Source organism: Pyrus communis, chromosome 1 (assembly GCF_963583255.1).
Source record: "Pyrus communis chromosome 1, drPyrComm1.1, whole genome shotgun sequence".
Classification (NCBI taxonomy): Eukaryota; Viridiplantae; Streptophyta; class Magnoliopsida; order Rosales; family Rosaceae; genus Pyrus; species Pyrus communis.
The window spans coordinates 1,306,104-1,316,570 of NC_084803.1; the positions used below are offsets into that span (position 1 = coordinate 1,306,104).

Below are 10,467 nucleotides of genomic sequence, written 5' to 3' on the forward strand. Positions count from 1 at the left end.
CAGCATAACTATAACACGCGTTCCCAATCCAACGAATTGGGTTCACAATCTTCGAATGAATACGATAAACAGAGGGTCATTAAAACAACTGTGCAATCAGACGAGAAAACTAATAAAGGGTCCTAACTTCTAACTTCACTTCTCAAAAACTGCGGTCAAGTTTATCAGACAAAAAATCAAGAAACGTATACATATGTATCGCATGTCAACAAATGCAAGTTCGAAGTATCAGCAGTATGAAGAACATCGACAACATATTTGCATCACAAAAACTGTGCAGTTAACCGCACCGGAGCACATCACTTGCTCGTTTCCTTTTATCAACTAAAGTCACCATACAGGGGAACTGGCATTCGTTTTGGCTTCAATTTTTTCCCTAACAACGTGATACTTTAAACTACGAAGTGCAATTCGAACTCGATGTGCAAGGCTGCGGGCACACTGCCCCGACCAACTGGCTTAGCGCACAATTTGATGACTAATTTTCTCAACATTACACAGCTCCACAATCTAAAACTGGTAAAACTGTAAATTAAATTAGCAAAAAAAGACAGATATTAACATAATAAACACATAATATGCATTGAATTCTACTCATTTTTCATAAATCACATGCTTCCAAGCTTCAATTTTTTTGCTTTACCTAAAATCTTACATGGAATAAGAAAACCATTGTTCTACTTCTTCTTGCCGCCTTTGCCGGCGGCGGCTTTGCGGCGGGAGGGCAGAATAATCTCTCCCTTGAGGACAGGGATCTCCATGATCTGACTCAGCTCGCCGTACTTCTTCCTGAACTTCTCGACCTGGTCGTCGTCGACAAGCATGCCCGACCGGTTTCCGAGGTAGAAGGGGTGGTTGCCCGACCACACATCCACCACGTACTCCTTTTGGGTCCCACCCGTCGTCATCACCAGCTCCCCCTTGCAGTACACCTTCGCGTCCTCATAAAACTGCGGGTGTATGTCCTTCTTCCTGCACGTCACCACAGAGCGGCAATTCCCCGCCGACGACCCGCCGCCGCCGCAGACCTGGAAAAGACCGAAATAATCAATTAACAAATTCAATCGGTGACAGAGGAAGACATGTATGCGAGGGTATTTGGGTAATTTACCTTCTTGTGCGGGAGGAGAGAGGGGCAGGGTGTTCCTCGGAGGAATGAGGTGGTTAGATTGAGCGCCATTTCTGTGTGTTTGGGAAACGACGGAGTGGATGATGAAGAAGATGAGGTTTATGTGGTTATATGAAGCGAATTTACTGAACTGGCCCTACTTTCTGGTGAATAACAGTAAGGACCTATGGGCTTTATTTTGGGCTATAAAGCCAACTGGACTGAGCTATCATTTATCCGAGACCATGTTGACAAATTTGTTCATAAGCCCACCAAGTGTAAACCCTTGAAGCCCAGTAGGTCACGACAAATGAGCGCACGAGTCTTGGCCGGACAGCCACGTGGTCCTGGCGTTTGAAATGAATAATTTACCTTCACATATAAATTCGTTAATTTTCATTCATGACTCGTCTGTGTTGAGTAAATTTGGTTGCTAGTTAATTTTTCACTACTAAAGCCTGAAGGACACCGTTTGGTTTTGAAAGTAAAATAATAATTATATCTTATCGGAAAATCATAATCTGATACGTATCTTAAAACGACGCCTTAATTCAACCTTTTACAGTCTACGCACGTACCGAATATACGTGTACAGTGCGGTGGAGTAGATGGAACAAATCAAAGATTAACAAATCGACATGATGCAGAGCCTGCAGTGACCCGTGGCCCCCAAAATTCCCCTCAAACGATCGCAATCCCGCCAACTTCAAAAGCGATGGTACCCCGACAACAACATACGACTAAGCTGAGCTGCTACGTGTACGGTTCACAAAGCTACATATAATAATGTACTAGTATCCAATCCAACGGGATCGTCTCCGAATCTTTTGACGAGGATTCTGAAGATTTGTCAATCGTGTCTGTTTATTGTATATTGTATAGTTAATTTTTGTCAGATACTGTTTGTGTTTAATTTTAAATAAATTTTAATTTTTGATCATACGATGTACGATAAACGAATATAATTTACAAATTTCCTAGATCTTCACAAAAAGAATCCGACAAAGATCCGGATTCGTATCTATTAGCCATGGCCTACCTCTTCTTAGTCTTCTCAGCAAATTGAAAATAGGAGGGACACCACGTGCCACCATGTGATTGAAGCACAATTCACAAAAACTAAGATAAGCTTGAAGGAGTGATTTGATCGGGCAATGAGGTTGTGCCGGGTGTTCCCCTTCATTTCCCATGCAAATTCTGTATTGTTCCATATGTATCCACCTTGTATGTAAAATGTACAAGTTCCAAGTGCCTGCTCAATTATTGTTGTGTGACGATGGATTTTAGTTGCTAAATCATATAAATGACGAGAATGTGTATTTTGTAACTAGCTTTGGAATATTTTTGTTGGGGGCATTGCGCACAGCACGGGCATTGTAAAACACTTTGTAAATATGTTACGTTATCGTTGTTAAAATAATAGATAAACACTTGAATTCTCTGAAAGTTTAAAGATTAATGCAAATTTTAACATAACTAAGTTAAATGACATGCGTTTCCGTCTTTGCAATTAAATTTTGATTGAAAACAACCCAAGCAATTGGGCGGATTAGTTCCCAGAACTCGAAATTTCTGCAACCAATTAGAAACCCCATGTGCTTTTTTCTTCTTGTTTTAAACTCGTATCCAAATCCTTACGTTCCCTTTCACTTTATCAGATCGGGTGAGGAGGAGGTGGGAGACAAAAATGGAGATACTGTTGTAAATGAAAAGCACATGGTTGTGGTGGGTGCCACTGCTCAGTTGGTTCCCTATCTCACAAATATCAGCCGTTCATTTCTCGGGAAACTTTTCTTTATGATCAAAACACGGATGGTACGTTAAATACTTTTATATAAGTGGTAGAAAATTATATTGTTTAATTTATTAATTTTTTAACACACATATCCTACTTTTAGTATTATGACACGTAATGTACCACCCCATATTTCGATCACATTGAAATATCTCTTCTATTTCTCCCACGTTTTGCGTCGCTTTCTACACTTTACACGACGCCTACAATGGACGGTCCATATCTCTCGACTAACAAATATAATAATATTCCTTAAACATTAGTATATTCTTGGAAAAAAAAAACGTAACGGGAGAGTTTCCATTAACTGCCAACATACAAATGCAAGACTCACCTTGTAGAAGACGATGACAATGCCATACATGGTAGCTTCCTGTTAGCATCAGTCATACGTGACCACGTTCATACATTGAATAATCAAACTCAGTTGCGTGTGAAGTGTGTCTGTCTTCGGTATTTGAGTTTGAATTCTGATTTTAAACATTTTTTTCGGAAAGTATTGTAAAAAGAAACAAAATAAATCGAACCAATTAACAAAGGCCACTTCATCATTTATGAAAAGGAGAAATTTTTAATGTGTTAAAAACACAATTTGACATATCAAATGTTATAATACAATTAGTTAAAAACTTAAAAATAAATTTCGAACTAATTATATTATAATACTTATTTTATCAAGTTGTCGGACACACGAAAAAAAATTTCCTATAAATGAGAGGAAAGAAAAAAAAACACAAAATGTAATATAAATAAACAAATGATACGAGGACTGTTTCAAAAAGCCCACAGAGTTGGGAATCCTACGCACTCGATCACACTGGCATCTCTCACTCACCATTTCCAGTTGCCAACTAGTCCACACTTTAAAAAAGCCATTAATTTAATCCCTTGATTTAATTTAATTTTTCCGTGACGCCCCTCACGCATTCACTCACCAAAATCACGTACCGTCATCAGCCACCGGCATTCACTCTCTTCCACTTGCCATTTTTGATCACCTCTCATTTGGTCACGCCTTCGTTAGACCAGGGTTACATTCAAGTTTTCATCTTTTTGGCATCTGGGGTTTTCTCATTCTTTCTAATTTACGAGTTTCCCGATCCGGGAATTCCTAATTTTGCCTCTGATCTTCTGGGTGCTTTTCCTTTTTGATCCTGTGCATGTTTGTGGGGCTTCTCTGAAAGGTGCTTTTCTTTCCTGTTGCGTTAAAAACCCTTGGGGTCATACAATACTAGAATCTCTGGAAAGTTGTGTGCTTTTTCGTTTCTGTGCTATGGATTCCTGCTGTGCGACATTGAGGACCAATGGGTTCTTGGGGGAGGGTGTGAGGTTGGGTTCAAAGAGCAGAGATTTGAGTGCCCAGTTTCTGAAAAGCTCTAAATTTGAAACCAGAGGTAGGAAGCTTAAGCCGCCTGGTGTGGCTTACTCCATTCTTACAGATGTCGACAATGAGAATGTGGTGAGTCTCTGATCCTGTGTGTGCAATTGTTGTTCTTGTTTTCGAAACGGAAATCGTTGGGATTTTGATGTTTTGGGTTTTTTGAGTAATCACTTTTGGCATTTGTACTTTTGATTTCAGACGTTTCAGGCACCACTATTTGAGACTCCAAAAGCTGACCCCAAAAATGTGGCTTCTATAATTTTGGGTGGAGGTGCCGGAACTCGCCTTTTTCCTCTCACCAGCAAGAGAGCCAAGCCGGCGGTAAGAGATCAGTATTTGTTTGTCATTAGTTTCAGTTCATCATATCGAAAAGTGGTTTCTTGGAAAAGAAACAAAACGATGGAAATTTTGTGCATCGAGTAGGAATTGTTGTTATTGAATGGTACTGACATAGAATTTGGAGTTGAATTTTGCAATGTTATGTGGATTGCAGGTTCCGATTGGAGGGTGTTACAGGCTGATTGATATCCCAATGAGCAATTGCATTAACAGTGGCATTAAAAAGATATTCATATTAACGCAATATAACTCGTTTTCCCTCAATCGTCACCTTGCTCGTACTTACAATTTTGGGGATGGTATGAATTTCGGAGATGGATTTGTGGAGGTAAGATAATTTTGCAATACCCGAAAGCAGCATAGATATATTTGATTCTGTTATTCCGCAGTTTACAATTTGTATGTTGACTTACATTGTTTGATTGTTGCAATTAATGATGATAATACTCAATGAATCGCAATAGGTTTTGGCTGCCACGCAAACGCCGGGAGAAGCTGGAAAGAGATGGTTCCAAGGAACTGCTGATGCTGTCAGGCAATTTATATGGGTCTTTGAGGTGGGTGCTTTTGATTTTACAAGTATTTCCCGAATATTAGGTGGAAATAGACTGAAGTTGCTTTTGGATGATCTATGCAGGATGCAAAGAACAAAAATGTGGAGCATATACTGATACTATCAGGCGATCATCTATATAGGATGGACTATCTGGACTTTATACAGGTGCTTATTTGATGCTGGTGGAAAATTTTAATTTATTAACCTTTTAAAATCCACAAATCCATCTCATCAATGGCCGTAATTCTTACAGAAACATATTGATACAAATGCCGACATTACAGTTTCATGTATACCCATGGATGAAAGGTACATTTTCGTTTCCTAATACTACTGTTTCAAGCGTCCCTTGTAGATTGACATATGTTCAAAATAAACTCTGCTTCTTTTGTTCCACCTTGGAAATATGACTGACAGGTGCTTGTCTTTGTCGTGGATCTTATTTGTCTTGCAGCCGGGCATCAGATTACGGACTCATGAAAATAGACCAGTCAGGGCGTATAATCCAATTTGCTGAAAAACCAAAAGGCCCTGACCTAGAAGCAATGGTAGTTAAAACTGCTTATTTTGGTTGTATTTTTGTGCTTTCTTCCCTTTTTTACTGTATTTTTGTTCCTTCCCCTATTTTTATTTTTTGTCTATGTCTTATTTACACACTGCAGCAAGTTGACACCACTGTTCTGGGGCTTTCTGATCTGGAGGCTATGAAATCTCCTTATATTGCATCGATGGGTGTTTATGTGTTCAGAACTGAAGTCCTACTTAAGCTGTTAAGGTGGAGCTATCCTTCTTGCAATGATTTTGGCTCCGAGATTATTCCATCAGCTGTGAAGGAGCACAACGTCCAGGTGAGATGGCTCTTTCGATAATAGTTATTTTTTTCTTATAGTTCATCTTCGAATATAAATATATAAGCAATTCCCCAAAGTTTGGTTTGGATTTGGTAATTGAGTCACTGAGTTACGGAATGCCCTTACATGATCAGGCATATCTATTCAATGACTACTGGGAAGATATTGGAACTGTAAAGTCTTTCTTCGATGCAAACTTGGCCCTCACAGAACAGGTTGGTAATACTTGCACTGAATCGTTCCTACTCTTCAATTAGATTTTATTTCCCTACGTGCATATGTGGTAACGGTTACTGATTACATACTTTCTTTTGTGCAGCCTCCGAAGTTTGAATTCAACGATCCAAAGACACCTTTCTACACCTCTCCTAGATTCTTGCCACCTACAAAAGTTGAAAAATGCAGGGTATGATTGCAAGCTTAAATTTCTTGTGACATTGGCTGTAATTTTCTGATCTCATGGCCAAATGAATTTTGCAGATTATGGATGCAATTATTTCTCATGGTTGCTTCTTGCGAGAATGTAGCGTTCAACACTCCATTGTGGGTGTGCGCTCACGTCTAGAGTCCGGAGTCGAACTTAAGGTGAGCTACCCTCTCTACTCATTGGTAACAACAGGCTACCAGATTCCAACATGTCAATCATGAAATATTGCAAGCGGCAGTTAGAATGCGCTTGAAAACATAAGCATGATGGTGTTACGAGCTCTGATCACATTTGGTTATTTTAAATCAATTTTCAGGATACTATGATGATGGGTGCAGACTACTACCAAACGGAATCCGAGATTGCATCTCTGCTAGCTCAAGGAAAGGTTCCAGTTGGTGTGGGAGAGAATACCAAAATCTGGTGAAATACTATTAGTTACGGATTTCTGTTTAGTTCTGAATAGAATTCTTGCTCTTTATGCTGATCTTTCATGCCATATCTCTTGAAGGAATTGCATAATCGACAAGAACGCCAAGATAGGAAGAAATGTGGTGATCACAAATGGCGATGTAAGTACTCCTTTTGAAACTTGTAAGGAATCGAAAAGAACTGATCATCATTGCATTCTTTTTTATTTCAACGTTGATGAACAAATTGGTTTGACTTCTCAGGGAGTTGAAGAAGCAGAGAGGGCAGACGAAGGATTTTACATAAGGTCGGGAATCACTGTCGTATTGAAGAACGCAACGATTAAAGATGGAACTGTCATCTAAATCTATTGATTGGACTGCAAGGTACTTGTTCAGATCGAGCCACAGTGAATGGTACCTTGATGAACTTTGTATGTGGCTTTAACTTGATGTAGCAGTTGGAAATGCTTGCTTCTGTAAATTAACGAGTTTCTTTGATGTATGTAACTAAACATTCTAGTTACTCAATAAGTTCAATAAAGCTCTTTCATTTATCTCTAACGAACTACATTGCGGTCGTTGGTTATCGATACATATTAATAAATCAAACTTAGAGAACTGCATTTGGGATATATCGAAACAGATTAAGAAATAAACTCTTACAATCATCCTGCTCTCTTGGATGAACAAACCTCATCCATAAGAGGGAAACTCACAGAGATTTAAAACATAAACCCTTTTCCTAGTTTCCTGTACCATTCACCTTATTCCCGGACCAGAACTGATCCCTTCGAATTTCCCTAGCTCGCTTCCACTTCTCGATGTTTCTAAGCCTGGCATACATCTTCCGAATCTTAATAAGCTTCTGAGATTCCTCAGCGATCAAACCAACTGTCGAGGAGCCTTCACTCAACACTACCCCGTACCCGTCTTGGAAAGAGTCCATTCCTTGGGCCAGAAGTTGCCAGAACAAGCCGCCAACAGCAGGACCTCCACCCCTAGCCGAAGAGTAGATGCCCGAGTAAACTGTAGTGAAAATCCGGTCACGCTGGTTAATGGTATAACCTGACTCTTTCAAAGACCTTCCAAACTCAGCAAAGAGGACTGGCTTCTTAAGGATGTTTTGAGCATCATGGATGTGATCATTGACCCAACTGTTCAAGAAAGAGACTTGATCTTCATAACTTGACCCAGTTAACCTGCACATCATTCAATATAACTCAACTTTTCAAGCGATATTCTACTTTATACTAATTGCGGGATTCAAATGTTCAGTTTTCGGAGAAACTTGTGTTATGATCCTTACCATTGATCAGGATATGAGTGAACAGTGGCAAAATCAATGCCCGGGATCTGATTATTCGCCAAGAAATCAGTTCCGCTTTGATAGTAATTCGGATTCGTTTTCGGATTTGATGATCCATAAAACCCTTCAAGGCCAACTTCTAGCAAGTGATTTCCATCTATGGATTTCAAGTAAGACGCCATCTCCGTTATCCAAGCCTGTCAAACAAACGCAAAGGTCAAGCATTTCCCCCAAGTTACACTAGTGCTTTTCACTCTCATTTCTCCTTATGCAATCCTCCGCGATTTAGCCAAAAGCTTCGCCTCATCAATGGCTGGCCCCACTTTACTCTAGAGACTAGCTCGAGAAATGAAAGTGGGGTTCACCATGATATTAGTTCTTAGACAACAATATTTAAAAATAACGCGTGCGACATGTTCTTAACAAATCAAGCTACAGATTTGAAGAGAGAATTTTTTCCAATACTTGGGAGAGGGGAAGTCGAATACAGAACGTCGGGTCTACAAAACCCATCGCTTCGGAACATAATCTTAAGAAAGAGAAACAAATTGAAAGAAAGAGATGGTTTGGTATACCTGAATGGTTTTTCCAGATGGATCTGAAGTGCATCTTGGCTCATTCATCAGCTCCCAAGCCATTATGGTTGGTTCATATTTGTAAGCAACTCCAGTCAAAGTGTTAATCCTCGTAAGAACAGTCTATATTTACACAAAATCCCAAAACCTCCATATCAATATGTTACTATTTCAACAAATGCGACTTATGACCTAATTTCAACCATCTACACACTTTTTGAAAATTTTCATCTTTGTGACAAAGACGACCTATTCTAAACTAGTATAATCCACAGGGAGGGCCACAGGGATTGCCCTGATGAACTAATTATTTTTTTCTACTCACTGTGTCTCAAGTTTAAACTCTCTCCCTCTCCTTAGAGACAAAAGGGAGAGAGCGGACGCACTGTATTGACCAACTTGGCCGAACTCATATATGCGGAAAACTATTTTCTACTCTTAGCCAAAATGGAAAAAGTTAATATAAAATGTTACTCACTATCAAAGTAATGACACTAGACAAGATGAAAACAAACCAACTAATACCAATAAGTTGATGATCTTATCTTTAACTTCTATTTATAGTCAACCCAACTACTACTTTTCCTAAAAGCACTTACATATAAAATACCCAAAAATAAAAGCAAATTAAGCAAATTGATTCACCTTGATATGATTTTTGTAAAATCCCTTAACAAGAGAGTTGGTAAAGAAATCATCTTCGGAAGATAGAGACTGGCCTTGGCTTCTTGCCCATTCGACATACTGTTTCTTGCCTCCAAAGTTGTCATAGTTGTTAACCAGACTCAGCATTACTTTGATCCCATTCTTCTTTGCCTCAGCTATCACAAAATCCAACCCCTTCCAACCCCGAAACAACAACACAGCAAAAGAAATTCAGACCAAAACTATAACCATAAATTACAGTTTGAAAAGAACTAAAATCGTTTCTGACAATAAAAAACGTTTCTGACTGTGTTTGTAGAAAATGGTAAAAAATGCTTATGGATCATTAGAAGCGCTATTTGGAGAAGCACTTGTCTACTATTTCTTCAGAAAGTACTTTCGACTTTCTAGTGTAGTTTCAAGTAGCGCTTCGATTTTTATTAAAACATTCAGCGTGACACGTATGAGCACAAGTGTTTCCCAGAGAAAGTAGTCCCAGACAAATCTCTTAGACTGATTAAACTCGCTTTCAGATAATTAAAAACTAAAAACGCTTCTGAAAATGTTTGGCTGAAGAAAAATTAAACTGTTTATGGATTAACTTCGGAGTGCTTCCGAAGGCACTTTGGAGTGACGCGCTTTTTAATGAAAGCACTTGTATCAAAAGCGCTTACCTCAAAAGTTTTCTCATCGTAGGAGCCCGGAGAGGTCTGCAGAGCTCTGTATCCGCCATCGGCGAAAGCCCAAGTCCTTGCAATCGTGAGCCCATTTTTCGTAGCCTCTCGAAAGGCAGACGAAACTTTCTCCCTCTCAGAAGGGTCAGTTGCCATGTACATCAACCAGTACGCATTGAATCCGTTTCCGTAGTACGGAACTCCGTTCAAAACAAGCTGCACTCCTCTGGTCTTCACAAACCCATCTTCCGCTATAACTCCATGGTTCAGGAAGATGAACAACAGAGCCCCAAAGAAAATCACACCCAAATGCTTCATCTTTCTTCTTTATTTTTCCTCCTCCTCTGTTTCGCTCTCTGTAATAAATACAGTGTGGAAGGAAGGAACTATTTTGGAA

General features: G+C 39.4%; 3 protein-coding genes across 3 annotated transcripts; 1 reads left to right on the forward strand and 2 right to left on the reverse strand.

Annotated features, from left to right (window-relative positions):
* Nucleotides 1–557: 557 nt before the first annotated feature.
* On the reverse strand, nt 558–1,257 carry LOC137735641 (large ribosomal subunit protein bL31c-like). The gene is made up of 2 exons (XM_068475088.1): nt 1,112–1,257; nt 558–1,028 (listed from the first exon to the last, which is right to left on the reverse strand). Exons 1-2 carry the CDS (start codon nt 1,178–1,180, stop codon nt 678–680), a joined length of 420 nt encoding a protein of 139 aa, XP_068331189.1. The 5' UTR covers nt 1,181–1,257; the 3' UTR covers nt 558–677.
* A 2,442-nt stretch (nt 1,258–3,699) lies between these two features.
* Nucleotides 3,700–7,424, forward strand: LOC137731892 (glucose-1-phosphate adenylyltransferase large subunit, chloroplastic/amyloplastic-like). Its single transcript, XM_068471144.1, has 14 exons — nt 3,700–4,362; nt 4,483–4,605; nt 4,778–4,951; nt 5,088–5,180; nt 5,261–5,344; nt 5,433–5,488; nt 5,634–5,727; nt 5,842–6,027; nt 6,165–6,245; nt 6,350–6,436; nt 6,511–6,615; nt 6,774–6,880; nt 6,969–7,029; nt 7,132–7,424. The coding sequence occupies exons 1-14, from the start codon at nt 4,177–4,179 to the stop codon at nt 7,231–7,233; spliced, it is 1,539 nt and encodes a 512-aa protein (XP_068327245.1). The 5' UTR covers nt 3,700–4,176; the 3' UTR covers nt 7,234–7,424.
* On the reverse strand, nt 7,401–10,467 carry LOC137731901 (mannan endo-1,4-beta-mannosidase 7-like). Its single transcript, XM_068471156.1, has 5 exons — nt 10,071–10,467; nt 9,397–9,591; nt 8,752–8,874; nt 8,177–8,373; nt 7,401–8,069 (listed from the first exon to the last, which is right to left on the reverse strand). Exons 1-5 carry the CDS (start codon nt 10,386–10,388, stop codon nt 7,613–7,615), a joined length of 1,290 nt encoding a protein of 429 aa, XP_068327257.1. The 5' UTR covers nt 10,389–10,467; the 3' UTR covers nt 7,401–7,612.

What these genes read in the sequence shown, in the direction of transcription:
- LOC137735641 (XM_068475088.1), bottom strand. Translation starts at nt 1,180, where the DNA reads ATGGCGCTCAATCTAACCACCTCATTCCTCCGAGGAACACCCTGCCCC. An exon ending in CTCTCCTCCCGCACAAGAAG is followed by an intron (nt 1,029 to 1,111) that starts GTAAATTACCCA and finishes GGTCTTTTCCAG; the next exon opens with GTCTGCGGCGGCGGCGGGTC.
- LOC137731892 (XM_068471144.1), top strand. Translation starts at nt 4,177, where the DNA reads ATGGATTCCTGCTGTGCGACATTGAGGACCAATGGGTTCTTGGGGGAG. An exon ending in ACTTGGCCCTCACAGAACAG is followed by an intron (nt 6,246 to 6,349) that starts GTTGGTAATACT and finishes TCTTTTGTGCAG; the next exon opens with CCTCCGAAGTTTGAATTCAA. An exon ending in CAAAAGTTGAAAAATGCAGG is followed by an intron (nt 6,437 to 6,510) that starts GTATGATTGCAA and finishes TGAATTTTGCAG; the next exon opens with ATTATGGATGCAATTATTTC.
- LOC137731901 (XM_068471156.1), bottom strand. Translation starts at nt 10,388, where the DNA reads ATGAAGCATTTGGGTGTGATTTTCTTTGGGGCTCTGTTGTTCATCTTC. An exon ending in ACGATGAGAAAACTTTTGAG is followed by an intron (nt 9,592 to 10,070) that starts GTAAGCGCTTTT and finishes CGGGGTTGGAAG; the next exon opens with GGGTTGGATTTTGTGATAGC. An exon ending in TTTACAAAAATCATATCAAG is followed by an intron (nt 8,875 to 9,396) that starts GTGAATCAATTT and finishes GTGTAAATATAG; the next exon opens with ACTGTTCTTACGAGGATTAA.